The sequence below is a fragment of the Sinocyclocheilus rhinocerous genome, unplaced genomic scaffold (assembly GCF_001515625.1).
Source record: "Sinocyclocheilus rhinocerous isolate Xijiao unplaced genomic scaffold, SAMN03320098_v1.1 scaffold304, whole genome shotgun sequence".
NCBI classification, from domain to species: Eukaryota; Metazoa; Chordata; class Actinopteri; order Cypriniformes; family Cyprinidae; genus Sinocyclocheilus; species Sinocyclocheilus rhinocerous.
In genome coordinates this window covers 343197-369114 of record NW_015659941.1, presented here as the reverse complement: position 1 = coordinate 369114, position 25918 = coordinate 343197, and the positions used below count along the sequence as shown (strand labels likewise).

At 34.4% G+C, this 25918-nt stretch overlaps 3 protein-coding genes across 3 annotated transcripts; 2 read left to right on the top strand and 1 right to left on the bottom strand.

The window, feature by feature from the left end:
- Positions 1–1306: 1306 nt before the first annotated feature.
- On the top strand, positions 1307–6231 carry LOC107724593 (peptide chain release factor 1-like, mitochondrial). Its single transcript, XM_016533575.1, is given in 8 exon segments — positions 1307–1881; positions 1961–2040; positions 3587–3652; positions 3655–3768; positions 3908–4075; positions 4204–4321; positions 5379–5515; positions 5930–6231. Coding segments are annotated over 8 exon segments (1320 nt in total). The 5' UTR covers positions 1307–1454; the 3' UTR covers positions 6140–6231.
- Positions 6232–6891: 660 nt separating this feature from the next.
- fbxo5 (F-box protein 5) lies at positions 6892–10850 on the top strand. The gene is made up of 5 exons (XM_016533567.1): positions 6892–7045; positions 7800–8460; positions 8558–8648; positions 10168–10344; positions 10463–10850. Exons 2-5 carry the CDS (start codon positions 7826–7828, stop codon positions 10712–10714), a joined length of 1155 nt encoding a protein of 384 aa, XP_016389053.1. The 5' UTR covers positions 6892–7045; positions 7800–7825; the 3' UTR covers positions 10715–10850.
- A 10474-nt stretch (positions 10851–21324) lies between these two features.
- On the bottom strand, positions 21325–24557 carry vip (vasoactive intestinal peptide). Its single transcript, XM_016533572.1, has 7 exons — positions 24457–24557; positions 23849–23953; positions 23006–23110; positions 22102–22233; positions 21917–22025; positions 21807–21816; positions 21325–21557 (listed from the first exon to the last, which is right to left on the bottom strand). Coding segments are annotated over exons 1-6 (462 nt in total). The 5' UTR covers positions 24459–24557; the 3' UTR covers positions 21325–21557; position 21807.
- Between the last annotated feature and the right edge of the window lie 1361 nt (positions 24558–25918).

The window sequence follows — 25918 nt, the reverse complement described above, 5'->3', positions numbered from 1 at the left end:
ATGTGTAAACCTCTATTTGTGGAAGAGTGAGTCTGTAATCTGTGTTTAAGACTCAAGTGTATGAGTTATGAGATCTAATCAACTTTAAATCCGTTTGCATGTTTTCATAAGTAAATAAATAAAGTAGTCTTTGTTAACATGCGTAGAGGACCAGAAGAGTTGGAGATGTTCATTCTGGCCTAGCGCTCCTCCAGATGGAAATCTGCAGTGTCTGGATTATTATGCATAAAACATAAAACAACGCAATTGTGTAACAATTCACCCATGAGAAAAGTATAATGACTTCCATGATAGAAACACTTTTGCCATTCTTATTTTCATTGTATATATTCCTATCGCTTGGCCTCAAAAATAAAACATGTAACTGATTATCTTCCAGCGTAAATTTTTGTACACTTTCTATACTTTAGCAATACTGCCCATCTATTGGTTTCAGGTGACAGTGTCGCTGGATTATGTGCATTTTTGCTTTGTTTTCAATGGGAATTTATTCTAATAAATTCTTTATTGTAAAATATTGTTAATAATTACATCATTTTATAAATAGTAGATGGCCTTGATTTAAAAACATTCGATCAGTAAATTGTTTATATAAAATGCATTTATTTAAAAAGAATATAAATTAATTTTTAAACATGAACGTCATGATTTTTCTAAAATAAATACGTTTGGCAATATTACCATCTACTGGTTTTAGGTGGTACTGCCGCTTGGTTCTACTATTGTAGTATTTCTACATTATAAACAAATACTTTTTAATGACTAGGTTATTTTACAAATAGAAGACTGTCAGATTTTAAAATATTATATTAATATATTGTTTATATAAAATATGTAAAAATGTATGTAAAAATATAATAAATGAAATAAAACGTATGAATGCAATGTTTACCTTAAAATAACACAGGAAATACTCAGATAATCACATCATCTTGATTTAGAAAAAAATCTATTGTTTACATAAAAAGCGTTTATGTAAATACAATGAAAATGACAAAAATAATTATGAATAAAATAGTTTATATTTTATTAAAACTCTATTGGCATGTTTCTGAATTTAATTTAATTTAATTTTATTTTATTTTACAAAGAAATTCCCTCCGGAAGTACAGTAAACACATACACATATGTTTATGTGTTCCGTGTTGACCGTGATAAACTTTCAAAGTATTTAAAATTGTTTACGCAATGTAAACGCTTTTCAGCCAATAAATGTCAGAGCTTCTCGAGTCTGTATTTCGAATGTGCTTTTAATGCCGTTGACTTTTATTTTGAAAAAACATTTTAACCGGAAAAAGAAGCTGCGTACAGTCTCTGCAGCACATGTGAATGTTGTGGTTCATAGATGTCAACTGTAGGCAGCAATAAAGTTGCTATGGTTGGAAGCCCGTTTATATGGTAAATGCTTTTATTTGCCTTCGAGTGCTCCCTTTAAATACAGCACTTGAGTGGCGATGGCTGTGGGTTGCTTTAGTAAGAGTCTTTCATGTGCAGGCAGGCAGCTGCTGAATGTGACACTGTTCAGGTCAATCACAACACACGCAGGAGTCTTTAGAGGATCAGTATGCAGATGTCCAGCCATTCACAGGACTGTTAACAGCACAATACCACACGCTCAACGAGCCTTTCACACATCCCAGTCTGTGATGGTCACTAAAATACTGTCTGTGGAGGAGATCTTCAACAAGAAGTCTTTACATGACTATCTGAAGAAGAAGGAAATGCAGTATAACACATGTCTGCAGTCCCTCAATACACTGGATGATGAGGATGTGAAAATGAAAAGGACTGACCTCTCTGTGCTTGGCCATTTGGTCCAGAAAATCAGAGAATTAGAGGAGAAACAGAAGGAGTTGGAGGACACGCAGGACTTGTTGAAAGGTAGTTAAGTGGGGAAGGTGTGCTGGAAGTGAAAAGCTCTGTAGGGTGGCATTTCATTTGCATCTGTGTCTCATTTCAGATAATGACCCAGAATTACTTGAGCTTGCAGAGTCAGAGAAGGAAGCCTGTCTAGCAGACGTTCAAGATCTCAAACAAAAGGTGAGGTGTGAAAGGCTCTCGTTAACATTCCAGTCAGCTTTATTAAATAAATTACCCTTGTTGATTGTCATACAGACCTGGTATGCCAAGGAATAAAATCAATAACACGTATACACTTACAGATTTTATGGCTGAATTTCACGTATGCATGTCACAATTTTATTCCAAAATTATAATTTTTTTTAAAGAAAATGAAGCCGTTTAAGGATCATAATTATTTTTATGTATGAATGTAGTATTATTTTATCATTAATATATTTATTATTTGTATTATTATTATTATTATTATTTATTTTATATTTTATTATTATTGATTATCAAGTAAATTAGCATGAAGTAAAATAATATATAAAACAAATATTTAATACTAATAATACAATTATTATTTTTATGATTTGATTATTAATTAATTAGTAACATATATGTAATATATAAAATTACATTAAATTCTGTTATTAATATATTAGTGTAATATATGATAAATTATCAAGTAGAATATCAAGTGAATGTACATGAACTAGAAATGAATATATAACATTTAATATTATATGTGTAATATTAATATTGTTGTATGTTATTATTGTGTGTGTGTATGTATGTATATATATATATATTCACAGACAGTTATTATTTATTTATTATAAAAATGAATATATTGTTACAAATTATCACCTACATGTATACACATTTCAAATACAATTAATTATAATTAATATCATTTAATAATAATAATTTAATTATCATAATGTTATTGATGTTATTTAATATATATATTAATATCATATCATATTAATATAATTATATGAATTTAATTATTTAAGGCAGTAGTAATGATTTAGTAAGCTATTAATAATATACTATAAATTAAAAATTAATGCATTACAAACAAAACCTTTCATCAAAGTTGTCCTAAAACCAAAATGCGTTCTTGTTTTAGGACAACTTTGAACTTTTTTGATCCACTTCAAATGTTGACTACTGTATATGAAATTAATATAATATTTAATATTAGCAATAATAATATTAATTTTGTTGTAATGTTAATGATATTATGAATGTAATATAAATATCTAAATTATGCTAACCGAATTATTAAATTAAGGCAGTACAATAAGTAGTAGCAATTTAGTAAATCAAACAAAGTAAAAATGTGCGATTAATCGCGATTAAATAAAAGTTTTTGTTTACATAATATATGTGTGTGTACTGTGTATATTGTACTATGTATATATAAAGACACGCACATACAGCATATATTTTGAATGTATATATTTGTTCATATAAATTATATAATATATAAATATATTTAATATATAAACGTAACATATTTTTCTTAAATATATACATGCATGTGTGTGTATTTATATATACATAATAAATATACAAGGTACACACATATTATGTAAACAAAAACTTTTATTTAATCGCGATTAATCGTTTGACCGCACTAAAAAATATTAAATGAAATGTTGTAAAAACAATATTATTATGTAGTAAGTTTAAACGCAATGAAAATAGCCACTCAAAGCTGTGTTCTGTTTTTCAGATTTGATCTCTTCTGGTCCCAGAGGAGGAGTCAGACATGAGTGACCTGGTCTTAGAGGTCACCGCTGGGGGGTCGGAGGTCAAGAAGCCATGCTCTTTACCGCAGAGATCTTCGAGATGTATCAGAACTTCGCTGCTTTCCATGGCTGGTGCTTCGACATCCTGGAGGTCACATCTAGTGAACTAGACTGACAAATTTGTCTATTCCTATCCTCTATAAATGCTTAATAATAATATCTGCTTGGGCGCAGTTGTGTCAGGGATTGCATTGGTTGTCTTCATGTGTCTTGACCCTTCATTTCCAGTGGCGTATGTGGTTTGTTTAGGGGGCATCAGACGTGCAGCAGCCAGTATCAGTGGTCCGCTCAGCTATAAAAAGTTCAAGTTTGAAGCTGGAGTCCATCGTGTCCAGAGGGTCCCGAAAACAGAAAGTAAAGGTCGCATACACACCAGCACCATGACGGTGGCCATACTTCCCCAGCCCACTGAGGTACACAAAACTACAGCTCTAACAGAGGTTCAGAAATGGATGATAGATTAGGTGTTTTTATTAAAAATAGCCAGTATTCAGGTATGTGTGGTTATACATCGTATCGCACTCTCTCTTTAACCGCACAGATCTCATTTACCATCAACCCCAAAGATCTGAGGATGGAGACGAAGAGAGCCAGTGGTGCAGGAGGACAGCATGTCAACACCACCGACTGCGCCGTGAGGATCGTCCATCTGCCCACAGGTCAGCAGGACATCAGAGTGACTAAGCACGTCCTGATTTTGCTGAGTTAGATGTGTTCCTAGGTCAACATATTTTGTTGACCCTGGAACAACATTTTAATCCAAAAAAATTAGTCTTGGACCATATCCCTAAACCTAAACCTAAACTTAACCATTAGTAATACCTAAAATCGGAGGAAATGATAGATGAATGTCACTAATGTACAAGCACCAAACACTGATTGTAAACCTAAACTTCACAAAAACTATAAACTGGTTCTTCAAATCTGATGTTGTTCCAGGGTCAACAAAGATGTTGATCCAGGAACATGTTCGTACCTGGTAAAATCAGGTTCTGCGAGTGACTTATTTAATGGAAATATTATAGTGTAAAAATCTCTTTAATATTTAATACTGTTGTGTTTTATCTATATATACTGTATATATCTTTACATTTAAATAAGTTAGCGTTTATTTGATCTAAAATACAGTAAGTAGAGTAATATTGTGAAATGTTATTACAATTTCAAATAACTGTTTTCTATTTGAATATATTTAAAATGTAATTTATTCCTGTGATGCAAAGCTGAATTTTCAGCATCATTACTCCAGTCTTCAGTGTCACATGATCCTTCAGAAATCATTCTAAAATGCTGATTTGCTGCTCAGTTATTGGCAATTATTATTGGTGCTCAATTATTAATAATGGTTCTTATTATTTTCGGTGTTGAAAACAGTTTTGCTGAAAATTCAGCTTTGCATCGCAGGAATAAATTGCATTTGAACATATATTCTTATAAAAAACAGTTATTTAAAATTCTAATAATATTTCACAATTATTGTATTTTTGATCAAATAAATACAGCCTTGGTGGACATAAGAGAATTATTAAAAAAAACATTTAAAAATCTTAATTATTCCAAACTGTTGACCAGTATTGTGTGTAGATAGATAGATAGATAGTCAGATAGATAGATAGATAGATAGACATTCTATTAATTAAAATCATTTTCTAGGCATTTCTCATGTCCTGCAGGTCACTGGGAGTGAGACGTCTCTATGTTTTGTTGTAATTTCAGGCACCGTGGCTGAATGTCAGCAGGAACGCTCTCAGATCAAGAACAAAGAGACAGCCATGACGTTACTGCGAGCCAAACTCTACAGCGCCCGGCTGGAGGAGGAGACCAGTAAGAGATACCAAGCTCGAAAACTACAGGTATGTTAATTAATTCATTTAGCATGAAATCAATATTGACCCTATTTACTTTCTGAAATAACTTTCCTGTGAATGATTCATCAGTGCGCATTATTTTTGAATAACATGCACTGATGAATCATTCACAGGAAAGTTAATAAAATAAAAATCTTTATAGTCTTTTAGCAAAATATAACCTTGCTCTTCCTCTGAAATAACTTCACGATCCAGTAAATTTCCGCCCTACATTTAGTTTCTTGAAATATCCTGTTTTACCTGGAAACGTGTTGGATTGGGTTGTGAACAACAATTCACATTGATTTTAACTTTATTAATGTACAGCACAAGACTGTGACTGTGTCTAATATCAGATATAATTGTTTTTGCTGATATTATTTGGTAAATATAAATGGCATTTTTCTTCTCTTGTAATAGATCGGCACCAAAGGCAGATCAGAGAAAATCAGGACTTATAACTTCTCTCAGGACCGGATCACCGATCACAGGATCGGAAAAACCATTCACGACCTGCATGGATTTTTACAAGGAGAGGAACTGCTAGAGGAGATGATTGTGTTTTTGCAACAGTTTTCTGAACAGGAATCGCTTATGGACATTCTTGAAGACGATGATCAGAATCAGTAGTTGTTTGCTGGCAATACAGACATGTGTAAAAGTTTGGCTTTGTGGGTGTGAGAGTGGATTGTAAGCACAGCCTTCTAGTCTGAGGAAAAGAGCGTAGTAGTATATCTCACTATCCCTCTGAAGAGTTTCACAAACACTCTTTGCTTTCTCTTGAACTTTTACACAGTGGTGTGAAATGCTTTTGGTGGGCTGTTCGTTTTGTTTTCTTGTTCAGCCAGTTTGACTTTTCCAACTGTTTGAGATTTTTTTATTGCTTTCTCTTGAACTTTTACACAGTGGTGTGAAATGCTTTTGGTGGGTTTTGTTTTCTTGTTCAGCCAGTTTGACTTTTCCAACTGTTTGAGATTTTTTTTAAATCATTTTGTAGCGTTTTAACTCCTAAAGAGCATTGTGCATAAAATGTTCATATTTAGAGCTGAATATAACATACATAAAGTAATTTTGCATTACTTTCTTAGACCTGGAAATCACATACAATCACAGGATTCCCTAATATTACCAGTATTTTAAATCCTCGATTAAACCAACGACACAACACTTTTAAAGTCCATCTTTATTGACTTTTTTTTTTTTAAAAAGGCGCTTTTTTTCCCGAAGCGCGCCTTTCATTGGGTGGCGCTCTTTGTGCATGATGACGTCTCGGTTGTATGTGCGTCATGACATCACTTGAGACGTCCGCCCAGCGCTTTCATTGGCTGCCGGTCGTTTAAAGGTATTCACCTGCGCTCTGATTGGCTAGAAGCTTTGGTCGCCAAATTTCAAATGCATTTGCAAGAGGCGCTATTTCCCCAAACTCACTAACCATTGTGTTGCCGCTTAAATGCTTGAGCTGCTACTGCAACAGCGACCAGGACACGTCTCTAAGGACATATGAGGAATACATAAAAGTGCTTTCATATTTTAGAGGTAAGAGAATACTGTTTTAATGTTGTGTTTTTTTAAATTCTGGAGATTTTAAAGAGGATTTAAAATCAAAAGATATTAGATGTCCGACCATGTTCGCGTTTACCTCTATGTGGTCGTCTCAGATTTGGGTTTAATATTGCATTTTTGTTAAATATAATATAAGTATTTATATTCTGGAAAGCATTCCAAGAAACTAAATGAGCAATTTATTGCAAGAACATAGATTTTAAGTTGTATTTTTACGCTAGCATGTGGTGTGTCACGTTAACCTTAGCCACGTCAGGAATGCACGTAACGTTACTTGGGCGCGCAAAATGAAAAACACTAATAAATCACATAAAAACAAATGCGTCACCTGAGTAACACTTAAACACATTGAATATTAGGGAATAACAAGTATGTATTTTGACATGTATTATGAGTGTGTTTTAATACGGAAGTTCTAATGCTTAAAACGAGAAGTCCGGCTAATGTTCTTTGGGTTGAGCCTAAAACAGTGGGTGGATCAACTTGGATTTTGTGCGTTATGTAATTCTTTATATTGATGTAAGTTATTAGACACGTAAAACATCAAGAGAGTCAGCAATTTGTTAATGCATTTCCAGTAAGTTATATCCTCATGTACTGTTAGTACATATTATAAATAGTAGTCTGGCCTATGTGGATTTATGTAAAATGTTTGTTTCTACTGATATATAACCTGGATCAACAATTTGTGTAAACATTAACATGTCATATTTCTCCTTTCCTCTAGTTTACTGTGTCTGGATCGGCCTCAATATGAAGTGTCCAAGCTACAGTGACGATTCAACAGTTTTATGCCACATGGAGAAAGCCGAAACAGACCTCGGTGAGGTGAAGGGCCACAGGGATTCTCCACGGAAATCAGCCCCGCGCTCCCCTGTGGCGCCCAACATCTCCACCCCTGTGGAGACCAGAAGCAAAGGCCCCCAAAATAAAGAAAACTACCAGAATAAGCGTCATTCTCTAGACGTGGCATCAGACGACGAGGTGATTATCAGCAGTAGCGGCCTAACCGAGGACAGCGGCTACCTTTCCCTCCAAAACAGCCGGGTGGATCATGGGGACGTGGATGGCGTGGACTCTCTGGAGAGGAGTGAAGAGAAATGTGTGTCCTCTCAATCCTTGGCCGTGGAGTGTCATTCTGCACCCTGTCTGCCCGTGTTGAAGTTTCAGGAGGAGGTGTGCAGAGAGCTGGCTAAAGGCTTTCAAAAGAGCAAAAGTTACGACTGGACCGTCGTCGATAAGGTTGCTGAGAACTACGGGCTGAATAATGTGATCGGTGGGAAGATGGGACGGCAGTTTGTGGACGTCCTTTGCGGCCTGTTGAGGAAAGACATGAGGCATGTCCTTGCCAGGATTTTGGGCCTGTTGGGAGATTGCGACTTAGTAAGGTAACATCCGGTTTAGTTTTGTTATTTCTTCTGTGATTTGATCTGAATCTCACTCTGATGTGAATCAGAATGACTGACTCTTTTTGGTCTTTTGCAGCTGTAGAAAAGTGAGCCGGACGTGGCGCAAAATCATTTGCGAAGATCAGGTGGCCCTTTGGCGCTGCAGAGAAGCAGAAAGAGCGTTAAGGGTAAGAGACTTTATAGAACGGCAAAACTGGAGCAATTCATCTGTGTGCAATTTTATTAAAACTTTAAAGGGTTAGTCCACCAAAAAAAAAGGAAATTCTGTCTTTTACTCACACTCATGTCATTCCAAACGCATATGACGTTCTTGTGCAGAACACAAAAGAAGAAATTTTGAAGAATGTTTAACCAGTTTCAGTTTTTTTTTTTTTTTTTTAATGCAATGGAACTTGAAAAATACCATCTTTTATATTCCACAGAAGAAAGTAAGTCATATGGGTTTGGAACAACATGAGGGTGAGTGAATTTTCAGAATTTGAATTTTTGGGTGGACTGTCGAGTTCACAGAATCATGGAAAATATGGAAATATTGAGGAATTTTGTGTAGACAGGGTTTCTGTGGGTCTTAAAGTCTTAATTTATTATCAGTTCACCTGTATACAAATGTAGGCCTTAAAGGGTTAGTTCACCCAAAAATGAAAATTCTGTCATTAATTACTCACCCTCGTGTTGTTCCAAACCCGTAAGACCTTCGTTCATCTTCGGAACACAAATGAAGATATTTTTGATGGAATCTGAGAGCTGTCTGACCCTGCATAGACAGCAAGGCAACTGAAATGTTCCCAAGTCCAGAAACGTAGCAAGGAGATCTGTAAAATAATCCATGTGACATCAGTGGTTCATCCGCAATTATACGAAGCTACGAGAATACTTTTTGTGCACAAATCTCCTATGCTGTTTTCGTTCAGATCAAATCACAACAACGTAGGAAACGGATCCGGCGTGACGCAGCTGACACAGAACGGCATACGTTATTTACGTCCACCGTATATTTTTCAAGATGGCACCAGGGTGATGCGGAGGAGACGAATTGTTGAATAAAGTCATTGTTTTTTTTTTCTTTTGCACGATTAATGACAGAATTTTCATTTTTGGGTGAACTATCCCTTTAATAGTCTAAATCTGACCCAAATGTCTTGGATTCCTAAAGTCATGAATTAAATGTTGCACACACTGCAAAAAAATCAATAACCTCAGTATTCTTGTCTTCGAAGTTCAAATCTCTAAACATCCTTAAATTATTTGGAGATGGAGAAATGAACATGGGTCTCGTTTTTTGAAAAATTAAAACCAGTTTCTGCTTGAAACCCGAACCATGTTTGCCAATGGGGTATGAAAACTTTTTTTTCATTCTTCATTGGCATACGTTTGTTCTTGATGTAGTCATAAACACAGTTTTTGAATGTTTCCTGAGAAATTAAGACTAAAGTGTTTTTTTTCCCCCTCCCAAATACACTAATTAATGATCTGTCCAAAATATTTTCAAACTTTGAAGTGTTGCTAATGCAACGCAGTGTGTGTGCTTTTTAAAAGAACATTGAATTGTGATCCCTTGGTCTTAAATTTATGTTCATAAACCCTGGTAGAAAAGTGTGCTTATTTGTAGTTCAGAAGGGAAAGAAACCTTAGAATTGTTGTTTGATATTTTGTAGTTCTAATAGCGTTCGTCTCTGTTGCTTTCAGGACTCTGGTCGCTCCGCGTGCTCATTATCACGAGACTTCACCTTGAGCAGGGTGGTGTTCTCCTGCATGCAGACCGTCGCCTCTACGCCCGTTCACAAGGCCGTTAAGAAGCCGCAGTGCCAGACGGGTGGAGCACGAAACACATCCAAGTCAAGTCGCTTCCAGCAGTTTCATGAGGTAAAGCAGAAATCTCCCAATAACACCAGATTGTGTCTGTATTTACTGATACACGCATGACTTTAGTAATAGTTGCATGTGGTCGGCAGCTGATTTTAATGGTGGTGTTCTCTTCTAGGTTGCCCAGTCGCTCAAACAGGATGAATCTCTACGATCATGTATCCTCTGCGGCTTTGCAGCACGGTACAACGCAGCCATGAAGAAGGCTGTGTGCTCACGCACCAGCTGTGCTTTTGAGTTTTGCACACTGTGTCAATCAGCGTTCCACAGCTCTGCGCCGTGCCGCAATACCATCCGGACCTTCTCCACTTCACAGAAAACGCTCCTCGCCGGCTCGGCTCGAAGCAAACGCAACATCCGTCGCCTCTGAGCACCAGACGGGAAATGTTACAAGAACTACTTTTAGGTTCTTAATTGTTTTGAAAGACTTTAAAAAAAAAAAAAAAAAAATGAATGTTTTATCTTCCTAAATGTGAAGTGAATTTGGCCACATTTGTGGCCGCTGCGTAGTGAAAAACTACAATCATTCTCTATGCCAAAAAAAAAGAGACTTAAGGAGGTTAAACAGCCTCTTCAGTATTGTAAATGTTTTATAAGATTTTATAAAAATTGTAAATGTTTTATTGACGAAATGATCAATTCTTGTCTGTCTTATCACAGAAATTGTACATATTTAAATGGTTGAATAAAGCCTTCGTATATTTTTAAACTTTGCTTCTTTATTGAATGCCAATATAATCGAGTTCCCTATTAAGTCGATTTTGTGTGACGGCGTCTATATTTCTTCAGAACTGTCACATGACTAAATTAGCATGCTAAACTTAGCAAATGGTCTCCAGCTAGTGTCTTAGCGTTATTGTGACTCATTTTGTCCAAGAGAAAATTGTGTAAGAAGTCTCATCACAATGATGTTAGACTTTTGGATTGTTAGGTTAAGCACGTTGCATTGCGGGATGCACATTTCACAATAATAAATACAATATTATTCAAAAGTTTGTTGTATTTATTAGATAAAAATACGGTAAAAACAGTAATATTGTGAAATATTTGTATAATTTAAAATGAGTGTGTTCTGTTTGAATCTATTTTAAAATGTAATTTGTTTCTATGATAAAGCATCATTACTCCAGTCTTCAGTGTCACACGATCCTTTAGAAATCATCCTAATATGCTGATTTTTTGCTCTAGAAATACTTTTTATTCTTATCAATGTTGAAAACCGTTGTGCTGATTAATATTTATGAGGAAACATTTTTTGATGAACCGAAAGTTCAAAAGAACATTAATTTATTTTGCGACAAATGTTTTTACTGTCACTTTTGATCAGTTTAATGCATCCTTACAGCCTTCATTTCTTACTGACCCCAAACTTTTGAACAGTAGTATTCATAGATGACCGCACCATGGCAGTTTAATAGCCATTGTGACATTATTTCTTCATAAGCTTTTTTCCCTCATTAACTCAAAGACGCCAGATATGATCTTGGGTTTGTCCTAATGAGTTTGTTTACAACTGGTCAGCTGGCACAGCTTATGTTAGTTGTGTGGTCTGAGGAAGACACAAAATGGACACCAGACACTTGTTCTCAAGCTGTTTTTTTTTGTGGCTAGATGGCACCAGAGAGCTTTTCTGTTGACACCCTATCGCTCCTGCGCTGTTTTATCTACAGTTTTCCATGTAAACTGAATGTGTTTTATTTTGTGTAAGATCAACTTTAAGCCAGTTATGTTTTTTTTTTTGTATACTTTGCAGTTTTAAGCAAATGAGTGTTTCTGAAATCACGTCAATCTACAGGTCAGCAGAGGAAGATCTCAAGAGAGGAGGTTTCCACACAACTACACTGAGGCTTTATTTACCAGTTATTCACTGTCTAATGTGATTCACAGACAGAAAACAGAGCTAAACACTGAACACAATTACCTCAAATACTTGCTGGAATCTGAATTAGCGTCTCCCCAGAGAAAAGATCTCATTTATTGCTGAACATATAAATAATGTGCCCACTTTTCTCATTTCCATTATGTCTGGTCTCATAACAATGTCTAAACTAATCTTTGACTTTCTTTTTCCTGATGATTCTGGTCATGATTTGAAATGCATTAATGCTGCTTCCTAACAGCTTGTAATTTCATCCATTTAACAAATTTAAAGCATAAAATCCATTAACTGTGATTGAATGCTGTGAAATGTGAATATTGTGCTGTGAGAGAATATGAACCAAATTGTTGGCAAGTAAAAACTATGTCAATGTTTGATTGAAAGATGATAAGTATGGATTAAACTGCATGCATGAAGCAAAAATACCAATTAACCTAGAATTAAAAGTATAATTGATTTTTGGATTTCCTTCCACATGATGGAAATGAAAACTTGGATGTGTAATAGATGTATAATGTTTGCTCTAATCCATGAAAATCATAAGCATGCCTTTGCAAAAAGTATAGTGGTGAGGATTATTAAAACTAATCATCTTTAAATAAAATTCTAGTTAAAATGTAGTAATTTTAATAATTTGAGTAATTTTAAATTTGAAATAAGAAATTTAATTTGAAATAAAAAATTAAAATAAACATTAACTGAAATTATATATATATCATTTTATTTTAATAATATAACTGTTATTTCTGTTAGATGCCAAGGAAACATTTCTCATTTTCATTTAGTTTAACTTAATCATTCTAAAATAACTAAAAACTAAAATAAAAACTACATAGAAAAATAAAAAATAAAAATAACAAAATTACTATAACTTTAAGTAAAATAAAAACAAAAACAGAAAATATAAAACAAAAAACTAATTCCAAATTATAATAGTATCTCAGTGACACTAAACTCACAGTGGTACAGTGATTGTGTCAAATGGTAATACTATAGTACTTTTAAACATGGTATACCATGGTGCTACTACAATATGGTACTTTTTTGTTAGTGTGCAAATTTAAAACTTCACATGAAATAGGGTTACATTTAAAATACACATTTTAAAAACTCACAGAAGCTGCAAAAGCAAAGCATTAAAGTTTTTGAACATTTAAAACAGGTTTGTTTTATTGATCCTTTCTGTGCATTCAACTAATTCATAACCATAAATAAAGGCACTTTTTCTATTAAAATATCCTTTCCTATCTTCTGCAGCTTTACTAATGCTTTTCTGATTTACTCTTGAAATCCACTATGGCGCCATTGCTAATATTTTCGGCTCCTTTATGATAAATGACTTGTTTTCCCTCATTTGTATGTCGCTGTGGATAAAAGCATCTGCTAAATGAATAAATGCAAATGTAAATCTTGACAAAGAACCGGACAAGACAGGTCCTGTTTGTCTTTTCATTCTAAAGCTGAAATATAAGTGTGTAGTTGATGATGCTGTCACTGTCCCAGAGACAAGCGGTCATTTCCCATCACTGCCCTCAGGAGCAAAGGCTGAATGTGGCTCAAAGGAAAATTTGTTCAAAATGTACTCATCCTCAGGCCATTCAAGATGTAGATGAATTTCTTCATCAGAACAGATTTGGTGAAATGTGAATGGGTGCCGTCAGAATGAGAGTTCAAACAGCTGATAAAAGCATCACAATAATCCACACCACTCCAGTCCATCAGCTAATTCGTTGTGAAGCGAAAAGCTGATTGTTTGTAAGACACCACTTTTGGACTTTTTCACTGGAGGAAGCGTTATTATGGATTATGGACTTGTATTTTGGTCAGAAGCCATGGTTTAAAGTTAAAAAGGTCTTGATAGATTTGTTTCTTACAAACATTTAGCTTTTCACTTCATTAGATGCTAATTGATGGGCTGGAGCAAGGATGTAGGTTTGATTTGGGGACATAAAGGCAGACAACAGACAAATTGTTTGATCCAAATTATTGACAATTTAGTAGTCACTGAATATTGTGACATGTCGTAGCGTCTACTAAATTCTAGGCCCTTGAAAATCATAACAAGCCGACTTTGGAAACTATAGTTCTCTCCTTAAATATGAAGAGGTCAAACAACAGATTAATGAGTCACAAAAAGCTTATGTAATTATAATAAGTCAGACACTGAAGTGAGTTGTTTTTGTCACTCTTCTGATGAAGATGTCATTCACTTGTTTTGTATCCACATAGAGACATTTTTTAATCTTTATCCAATCTCATTTTGTATGTTTCTTTCTGTTTTAAATGTTTTCTTTGGACTGTTTGGCTATTGGCTATTTCCATTTGATTTATTAAACCACGGTCTGTACAAATGAAGCTCCAAATCAGCCGAGGATACGGAGAGCAAAACAGGTGTTTACACTGAAACGCACACGCACGCACACACACACACACACAAAACATATCGTTCATTATGAGTCATTCTGCTTGGGAATACAAATCAAATTTTTCTGTTGGACGCTATCTGCTGTGATTAACCTTTCAGACTAGATGCAAACCGCTCTGAATGTGCGTGTGGGTGATATTTGAACATTATTTTAGTCACATCTGGGTTTAAATTTGAGTTAAGGGCATGTGGGTTCACTGGAAATATGTGAATTAGGTTATTGGCACTAAAGGAGTGTGTTATTATGAAATCTGTCTTATAAAACGGATAGTTCCGACTCACTAAATGCTGATAAATGCACACTTGTGATTGCACATTCTATATTCATGTTCTGTAACCATAAAAATTGTACTGTTAGGCTAATTTACCACACTCAGGAAAAAAATTAGGCCCTGAATTTAGGATTTATGCATTTGCATTAATGCCTTTAAATTTCCATTCATTTGGGTTACACAATTTTAACATAAACTTGATGTGATGCATTTTTGTCAGTCATACATAAATGAAACGGGTAAGATTTCTGTACTCAGAAAAAACATGGCATAGTTTATTATTAACTATTTGCATGTATTTAATTTTATTTAAATATTCATTTAAAAAAAATACATTTATTCAAATTGCTTAGAATCATCATAAATCTGTTTATTGTGGAAACAATTACATTTTTCAGTTAAAGGGGTCATATGATGCGATTTACATTTTTCCTTTCTCTTTGGAGTGTTACAAGCTCTTGGTGCATAAAGAAGATCTGTAAAGTTGCAAAGACTAAAGTCTCAAATCCAAAGAGATATTCTTTATAAAAGTTAAAGAGTTAGCCACGCCTACCTAAAACGGCTCGTTCTAACACGCCCCCACATGTCTACGTCACTGTGTGGGAAGATTTGCATAACACCGCCCAAATGTTCACGCAAAGAAAGAGGGCGTAACTTTGTAACGCTTCGTCATGCCTGGAGCTGATCCGTGCTGGTCGCTGAGGAAATACATCAACTTCGCGCTGTGGATCACCGGATCGGCTTTCACCGTGGACGAAGCGGAGTCCAGCCCGGGGTCGTCACATGTGGTTGCCACAAGCCCACCGGACGCTCCTTCGTTGAATCCGCCGGCCTGCGCCGTTCTCAAGCCCACCGGCCTTCTCTCACTCTAGGCCGCTGCCGCGTGTGACGCTGTGTGTTTCGTTGTGAAAGCGAAACTACTTTGTCTGGTCTTCCAAAAGAGGACACGACTAGAAATCAGTGGTTAAGTTGTATTTACAACACTGTTCCAGAACATATAGTTTCTACACCAATTGTTTTTTTTCAGTGTGTGCACATAACGATAATGTCTAAATTAAATGTTTTTAAGTAAAACATACAGTATAATAACATCACAATCAACCTAAATACATAAATTTATACCAACAAAATTAATTTTCATGGCTTATATCGGGTACCCACTTACAGGTGGCCACTTTTTACAGTGTATGTCTTTAAGATCTCTTCTGCCCTTCAGTTTTCTTCATCAGACAGACACGTGTCCCATTCAAGCTATTCCCTGTGAAACGAGGGCCACGTGTGATGTTTATTATGAATGACTGGCATCAGTCACGTGACCGTACATCAGGGGTCTAAAGGTCGACTCCTGTCACTGCCATGGTCTTCAACTAGCACCGCCAAGCGTTCAGGACAGATGAGTCATTTCCATATCAAATGCTGATTGTCCTTCATTCTTGTGATCCAATAGCGTAAATTTCATCGCTATAGTCCTTTTCCTCCCCCATAGCATGTATGTATTAAGCATAAAATGATTTGCAGAATGTAGGGATTAATATATTGGCGGTCTTGCGTGGCTGGATAATTCTGTGAAGATTTGTTTTTGTGCACAATAACTAAAACGATTAAACCTCTCTGTTTTTCTAAGGATGCAGTGCTCTGTTCTCATAAAAATGGAGGGGAAACACAAACCGTGCTCTATTTGAACCTTGAAAATGAGGTTAGTATGCTAGCCTTCAAAAGTTTGGGGTCAGTAAGATTTTTATTTTATTCTTTTATTTTGAATTTCTGTTCATCAAAGTATCCTGGGGAAAAAAAGTTCATAGTTTCCACATAAAAACAAAGAAACGGCACAACTGTTTTCAAAAGTATTGGTAAAAATGTTTCTTTAGCAGCAAATCAGCATATTAGATTGATTTCTGAAGGATCATGTGATGCTGAAGACTGGAGTAATGATGCTGACAATTCAGCTTTGATCACAGGAATAAATTACATTTTAAAATATATTCAAATAGAAACCAGAAATTTGTAATTGTAATAATATTTTAAAATTTTTAATGATTTGTCTGTATTTTTCATCAAATAAATGCAGGCTTGGTGAGCAGAAGAGACTTGATTGAACCATGGAGTATGAACATATATACTGTATGTGACCCTGGACCACAAAACCAGTCATAAGAGTCAATTTTTTGAAATTGAGATTTATACATTATACAATAAATAAGCTTTCCATTGATGTATGGTTTGTTAGGATTGGACAATATTTGGCCGAGATACAACTATTTGAAAATCTGGAATCTGAGGGAGCAAAAAAATCTAAATATTGAGAAAGCAGCAAATCAGCATATTAGATTGATTTCTGAAGGATCATGTGATGCTGAAGACTGGAGTAATGATGCTGACAATTCAGCTTTGATCACAGGAATAAATTACATTTTAAAATATATTCAAATAGAAACCAGAAATTTGTAATTGTAATAATATTTTAAAATTTTTAATGATTTGTCTGTATTTTTCATCAAATAAATGCAGGCTTGGTGAGCAGAAGAGACTTGATTGAACCATGGAGTATGAACATATATACTGTATGTGACCCTGGACCACAAAACCAGTCATAAGAGTCAATTTTTTGAAATTGAGATTTATACATTATACCATAAAAGAAAAATTAATAATTTTGACCCATACAATGTATTGTTGGCTATTGCTACAAATATAACCTTGCTACTTATGACTGGTTTTGTGCTCCAGGGTCACACATATAGTCTCAACAAAATGTCACCTATATATTTATATCTCTATATTTATTGGAAATGATACTGTAGTATACTACCATGCTATTCTTTGAATTCTCAGAGCACCAAAACTGACTACAAATGTGTACGGGACCGAGGGGGCATGTGGAAAGAGTGCAATGCACAAACACACACGCTCACTAATGCTCAAAACAAGTGGTTCCTGGCCAGCCATTTCTATGTTGAATCACTTTAAGTGGTAATGCACCCATTATCAGAGTGGAGCTGGTCAGTGTAGAGTCTATCCATCTATTTTTACCTGCTGTGGTCAGCAGGCCCATTTAGCCATCCGGTAATGAGAGCTAATGAGCTGCTCCTCTCCACACAGCCCCGGACAAATCACATAGCATCTGATTTGCACCACAACAATTCAATAGCCAAAGATTAAGCCTGGTCACCAGAGACTGAATCTTTATATCATACCTGCTGATCTATGGAATCAGATCGAGAAAAGACCCAAAAAATGAATATTTGTCAATAAGTCTGAACCCCGTAAAGCCTACTGTATCATATTTGATGCATGAATTTCTAAGGCCTCTAAATTACCTACACGATCAAAACTTTGCTGAAAACCTGTTGCACACAATCTTCTACATGCCTTCTGTTGTCTGATTGATAGTTCAGGCTTTTTTTTTTTTTAGCAAGGAAAAGACCTTTAGTATAATTGTCCAAAAGTCCACCGCCATGTGGTTCACTTGTCTTTTTGCTGTGAAATCTTTATTGATTTTTATAAAGTGAATTTTTATATTGTTAGAAATATTTCAAGATGAACATTTGCTGGACTGAAGAAACTTAGGTTTATTTAATTATCCATACTTTTTATTTTTTTTATTTTTTTTAGAAAATCTAAATATGATCAGGCTTTTGAGAAATGTTTATTTGTTCATTCTCAATCACTAATGTATAGCACTGCATTATTTGTTTTGAAGCTACAGAGCTTTGTTCATAAAACTAAGCATTTAAATATAGTTTTATTAAGACATATTATACAGTAAGATATATACAGTGACAGAATTTCAGAATTTCATCTTAATTTTTGGCCATATAATAAAATCAGCATCTGCACCAGATTGCATATTTTTGCTCAGTTTGGGCCTCTGAATAAATGTTTTTTCCACCTTGAATAGGAGATCCATATTCTGCACTATATGAGCTGTAAATGCCTGTTGCATCGCATGTTATACAAGACATAAAACACATTTTATGCATTTTGTCTAAATAAATAAATAAAAAAGATTTTTCTGACGATTGTTTCTTATGTAAGATTTAGAAAAGTCATGTTTCTTTAAATAATGTAATTATGAACATGGATAAATGAAGACTCATTGTTAGCACTATATATAGGCTATACATGGCACATTATGCAAATACAAGTTTTGGTGCATGAGTGATTTTTGATTAGTCATCTCAGTTTTTGCATCTCCTCCTACTTAGTGCTGTAATGATATAAATCCAACGTGACAAATTAAGAGCACACAAAAAATATTCAGTGCATATTTTCTCTGATTGTTTGTTATTGTTCCATTCAGCTTGATTTCTAGCATTTCCAGGAAGATGGGATGTGCAGCTGCCACAACGATTACAAACGACAAGCTAAAACGACACATGCATTAAAAGAAGCACAGCCACAGAAAAACACATAACAGCCTCTTCAGTTACCTCAGCCAAGTAGAGCACTTCAACACGAACAAGCAGCCAAACCAATCAAAAGAACAGGCTCACACTGACCATAACCTATGTTCTTAACTATTAAGCTTCAAACATCCTATTAGGAGTCAACGATTTGCGCTAACTCCATTCATCTCCCAAAAAAAAAAAAATTAAAACAATAATGGTAAGTCAGTAGTTCAGATTTTTACTTGCCTTGTAAACACTTTCACTGTTCTAAATACAATGAATGAATGAATAAATAAATAAATAAAAGAAAAAAACTATTTATATTTTTAAAAATATTTTTGTATTTTTATGTTTTTCATTTAAAATTATGATTTATATCATTATCAAAAAATAACTTAATAATTAAAAATATGTATTTATTTATTTTTGTTTAATTAAAATTGTTTTCTTACAAGCAATCATTTATTAGATATTTATAATGAATAATTTACAAAAAATATTTCTTACAAAAATAAACAAATGATCTTTAATTTATTTGTTTTAATATTTTTCTTTTAAAAGTACGCTTTACAACCAAAAATAATTTACCTACGTCATTTTAAAATTTAGTTGTTTTTTAAAAGTTGTTTTACAACCAACCATTTATTAGATGTTTCTAATAATTTTAATAACAAATATATATTTTTAATTGTATATATATTTTAAAGATTTTTTTATTTAAAATTGTGCTTAACATCTTTACAAAAATAATGTACCTAAAAATATTAAATTGTTTTTAAAATGTTTTTATTAAAATATTTTTAACAACCCCTCAGCTTTTTATAATGAATTATTTAAATATATATATATATACATATATATACACTGAACAAAATTGAAAAACACTTTTGTTTTTGCCCCCATTTTTCATGAGAATATTTGAGAGAAATAGGCCTTTTGTGTACATAGAAAAAGTCTTAGATCTTTGAGTTCAGCTCATGAAAAATGGGGGCAAAAACAAAAGTGTTGCGTTTATAATTTTGTTCAGTGTATATATATATATATATATATTGTAAAAAGGTTTGTATTTTCAATAATAACTAGAAAACATATATTTTTACATTATAATGCAACCTTAATAAAAGCTATAAATAGCTTGCAGTTTATCATGCATATGATAAACAAACATAATATTTAGTGACAACACAACATTGCTGACTGATCAGCAGACTGGCATGGACCATCCTTATTTTTGAGCCTTGACCGCTCAGCCGTCTCTTTAAGATATTTATATCAGTTATAGTTTAATTGGTACAAAACAAACTATTTTTCCAGGCCAAAGGATGACTCAAAATAAATGTAATTTGACAGACAAGCCTAATTTTGGCAACCAGAGTCCCATCTTAGTGCATGTCGTCTTATATAACACCTTCTCTGGCATTCCATATCCTCTTGACATTTATGATTCAAATTTCCAGAGCTGCTTTCAACGTGTTGTAGACACTCTTAGTCACAGGCCGGCTAATACTAATGACCGTTTCCTTCAGAAGTTCTCAAAATAAGGCGAAATGAGACCTTCAACTGGAATTGCAGGAATGAGTGACGTGTTTTCAATGTTGTTTGATTTGGTGGAGTCATTTTAACGTACGGACATGGAGAGCTGCCAGACCCTTCTGTATACGTCTGTCTTCATATTGCATCATAACTGCATCATCCCGTGACACTAATACATCATTACGCCAACTGCCTGGACAATATATTTATCATATTTTTCTAAAAAATGAGTGCTATGCAATCTTTAATGTCGCATTTGTGCATTTCTTTCTCTGCACCTGTGCAGTCCAATTTATGTGCATTTTCATGGATGAAAACAAACGGCAGACATAAGTCAAAGAAATATAATTGAGACAGTTTGAACATTACTCAAAATAATGGCCTATTATTCTGAACAGCCGTCACTGTGGAACCAAAGAAGACAGGCAGAAACTACAGTTTTGCGACACTGAAATCGAGCGCAGTCAAGACTTTCATGGCTCTTCAACTTTTTATTTTACTTTGAATGGCAAAAACAAAAATTTCCAATGCCTCCCGAACCCAAATGATCCCTTTAGAATCAGAATTCAGACAGAAGCAACATAAATATTTTTTACAAAATAATCCATTTACAAAATGCACGGAAATAGTGTTACATCATCACTCGAGATCCAATCAGCAGTCTTCAGGTCCGAATATTGTACCAGACCGGGGCTTGTTTCAATGCATTTATTGATCTACAATTTACAGGAAACATGTCAAAGCAAACCGGTTTCCAAGGCCAAAGCACACTATGTACATCTTCAAGCTGACATCTCTCATCCAAGTTTATTTTCTATGTACAGTGCAAACATTTACGTCATAGGTAACCACATTTTTCTTTTTCAACACGTTGTTTTAGTAGTACGCTGATGTCCTATACTAGACTGTGTAAATGGAAAACCTATGATGGTCTTGGAGAGCAGTTTTCTTGCCTTCAAACCGACCTCAGAGAGCCTAGAAGAGATAAAAGATCAGCATTTAAATGAGCTTGATTTACCAGGTTGCAAGCACTTTTATTAGTACAAAGCCTTATGCACGTCTCCATCTAACGTACCAATGGTATATGATTCAGAAGTCGGTCTACGGTGACGTCATCGTAGCTCTCCCGATACGTGGTCTCCCCTCCAGTCGATTCCTCCTGCATGCTGGGTGGGTCTTCTTGACTGAAGAGATCAGTAGATATGTTTAACATCTTTGTTTCTGAGCATTTCCACAAAACCTTGGAAAGGCGCTTTATACCTTCTCTTTCCTGTGAGAACGGAGTTGAGATATTTCTTCACTGCCATCTGCTTGCGAAAGCGGCTATAGTTGTCTGTGAATATTGCGTCTGAATGACGCTTCATCGGCGCCTGGTCTTCCATCAAATCATCACTAGAATTGCATAAAGAAATAAATCAGACATGCATTATGTGTTACATTCATGCATTTAGCAGACACTTTTAATCAGAGCTTGTAATGGTTATCTACTTGGGAAACAGATGAATTGAACTTGGTGTAATTGGATTTATGTTTTGGTCATCTTTCAATATAATTACAGATTTTAGATGCAAAGGATGCACAATGCAAAGAAGGCACGATATTCAATGATAATTCAAACTGTCATTTCATTCTGATATTTGAGATCACCAATACATTTCACATTTACTTTTATTCATTTAGCAGACAATTCATTATGGGATTATACGATTATATAATTCTATGACCATTTTGAGAATTTGTATATGGATAAATATATAAACCATTATAGAAATATGTTCAGAATTCTGGACTTACAGATTTACTTTATATACTGCAATCCAGTATTATAGATGCAATATCATGCCACTTTCTTTGCATCTAAAATCTGTGATTATATCGAACGATTACCAACACATAAATCCAATTACACCAAATTCAATTGATCTGTCTCCATAGAATCTCTGATCTTAAACTAGTCTGAGGTAGTTTTCTGGTTTCAGCTCGCCTTCAAGTTGGTTTTCACTGTTCAGGTCTGGTTTAATGGTTTTAGAAGGGTTTTGGGAGACCAGCTAAACCAGCTGAACACCACCTGGGTGATCAGTGAAGACCAGCAAACCTTAAGCTTGTTTCAGCAGGGCTATGGATCACTGCCAGAATGCATCTGCATTAAAAAAGATCCATGTACCTGACCCGCTTTCCGATCAGTGACTCCAGGTACCGTCTGGCAGATAACTGTCCTAGAAGTTTACTGTATCCGCTTGTGAAGAGCCCGTCTGCATGTCTCGTCTCTCTGCAAACAGACACAGAACCAACTGCAATAAGTAACTTTACTCCAAATCAGTTACTCCGATTTAGCCTACTCTAATCCAGTGTGAATGACACAGTATACTTCAGTTGCTCATATAATTCATTTGATTTCTTGTAAAGCTGCTTGGTTTAATTATATAAATGCTTTAAAGCTTTTTTTGCAATGTCTATACTCTCTTTCACACAAAAAAAGCTACAATGGCAACCATAGCTTCCGGCAACAATATAAATAGTTTAACAGCTTCTTAAGCTGTGTTAAGATCTCATATACATTCATTAGGATGCTATTTATTAAGTATAGAATGGTTACCATGGTAAATTTCGCGTGTTCATTTAAGAGCAAACCAACGATTAAGCATTTGGAGGTCGTTAAAACACTTGGGCTACTTCTACACTGCCTATGTATAAATGACATTTTGAATAGAAATGATGTATAGCTTATATGGGGATTCATACAGGGTGGCAATATTGTAATTTACGTAAATATCTAATGAGACGACAAAATAACCTTTCTTTGTTTCTTTGTGTTTTTGTCTTTTTTTTTTTTTTTTTTTTTTTTTTTTTTTTTTTTTTTCATCTGAGGCGATTCAACAGCGCGCGCGCACCGCTCTAATGGCGCGAACAGCGCGCGCATATTCCGATAGAGAAAATGCTTTAAAACATCATAAAATAGTTAGGAATTAAGTTTTATTCATGTGCTTTAATAGAGCTGAATTCTTACCTCATGGAGGCGAAGGGTAAACTTAAGGTCCGGACATATAAAACACTGGAGAGAGTTATGAAGAGCAAAAGCTGAGAGCCGTTCCTCACGAGCATTGCTTTACACCTGTGCATACATGAATACATTTCATGTTGTTATTTTATTCAAATAACAATGTTATTTCACACTGAATAAAACACCAAATGTAATTGCATTTTAAAACTTTAATACAATATTAAAGACACTTGAATGCATGCAAAATTAAGTTAAAATATGCAATCTGTTTTCGCTGTTTGTATAAATTGATTCTTTAGGCTATGGAAGACATTTTTATTTTATTAAAGTTTTAGCTTTGATTAAAACAATTTAAAATTAGTATGATCGTTCAGAAAAATGTCCTATTTAGTTACAAGGCTGCGGTGTTTTATTGTAAAAACATACGTATAAAAATACTATAATATTGTTTCATTGTGAACATCAATTAATGTAGGCTAAATGACGTGCAATATGATTAGACTATATGTTGCGAATGTAAAATAAAACTAGTGTAAATGAATGCAACATGCACGTAAAGTAAAAAGTGACTGTGGTAAATGTTCAGCTGAGTAAATCAAATCAAAGGAACTTACATGTGCTATAGAGATGTGATCCGCGCGCTGATCGGGGTCCTGAAATACCTCCAGTCAAACCTCCCAAAGTGACCAGGTGCTTTTTAAAGTTCCTTTGCGCGGTCTTGCGAATGTTTTGTGTCATTCCTGGTGATTCATTCTTTGGATATTTGTTTGCATGGATGCACTTTTTGGTCAAAGAAGAGATTGAGCTGAAACAACACATGAAATAATAAACCCAGCATGACTTCCCAAGTCAAAAAACACTAAGAAAATGCAAAAAAGCATGTGCACAGAATTCATGTTGGAATTTGTATTAAAATTTGGAACTGATCTAAAAAAAAAAAAACATCTTAAAAGGGAATATTATAGAATTCTATAAAATATTTCAGGACACATTTCTCAGTAGGTTTAATACTGTCAAGTCACTTTTAAAAAGACAGATGATAGATAGAATCTTAAAATTAAGGTTCTTTATTGCCATCGATGGTCCATGAAGAACCTTTACAGTTTTTCTCAGTCGCTTTGGTGCATGTCTCAAATCAGAAATGAAATTCTCAAAACTACTTGTACAACTTCCACATCATCTAGTCATTTGTACACATCATAAAAGCAGTTTCTCATACTTGTGAACAAGCTGCGATTGCTTTGGTACATTCATGCAATTGATTATGTACATTTATCTGCGGTTTCCTATATTATCAGTTGCTAATGTCATGTTGCTCAAAATGTATTATATAGTTTTCTGTGCAATAGTCTTACCCCTCAATACATCTAGTCTTTAATTCATCGTATAAGTCATTAAATGCAAAATGGTTCATCTAGTTGTCATAAAGTGTCAAGCACATTTTTTACACATTATAATTAGACTTTTTGTAAATTTGGCACGAATTGTGCAAGTGGATCTTGACTTTCACTAATGAAGAGAATGTAGATCAACCAATGATAAACCATTTCTCTCAAATAGCTCAAAGGTTCATCTCACGAATCTTCAGTTGGAAAGCATATACTGTATAGACAGAGGACAACACAAGAGTTACATTACTTTTGAGAGATGAACTAAATATTTTGAGTAAGTTACAGGCTTTTGCAGGTAATCTATTGTGTGGTGCTGTTTGTACGAATTGTTTTGAGAAATGCACATACTTTTTTGCAAATATTAAGGATGATTTGAGAAATGCACCAAAGCGACTGAGAAAAACTGTAACATCCATGGAACCTTGGTTTCCATTCCACAAAAGTTATTTACAGTTAAAAAAAAAGTTTCTTTAGATTATTGAAATGTTCTTCACAAATTAAAATAAAAAATAGTTATATAAGAATTGGGGAATGATCGAATGAGATAGATAGATAGATAGATAGATAGATACCCAGATAGATAGATACCCAGATCGATAGATACCCAGATCGATCGATAGATAGATAGATAGATAGATAGATAGATACCCAGATCGATAGATACCCAGATCGATAGATAGATAGA

Excerpts from the sequence above, each read along its gene's own strand:
- fbxo5 (XM_016533567.1), top strand. The coding sequence starts at position 7,826 with ATGAAGTGTCCAAGCTACAGTGACGATTCAACAGTTTTATGCCACATG. Across the intron at positions 8,649-10,167 it reads AAGCAGAAAGAGCGTTAAGG|GACTCTGGTCGCTCCGCGTG; the intron begins GTAAGAGACTTT and ends TGTTGCTTTCAG. Across the intron at positions 10,345-10,462 it reads GCTTCCAGCAGTTTCATGAG|GTTGCCCAGTCGCTCAAACA; the intron begins GTAAAGCAGAAA and ends GTTCTCTTCTAG.
- vip (XM_016533572.1), bottom strand. Across the intron at positions 23,111-23,848 it reads TTACCCTTCGCCTCCATGAG|AGAGACGAGACATGCAGACG; the intron begins GTAAGAATTCAG and ends GTCTGTTTGCAG. Across the intron at positions 22,026-22,101 it reads GTTCTCACAGGAAAGAGAAG|TCAAGAAGACCCACCCAGCA; the intron begins GTATAAAGCGCC and ends TGATCTCTTCAG.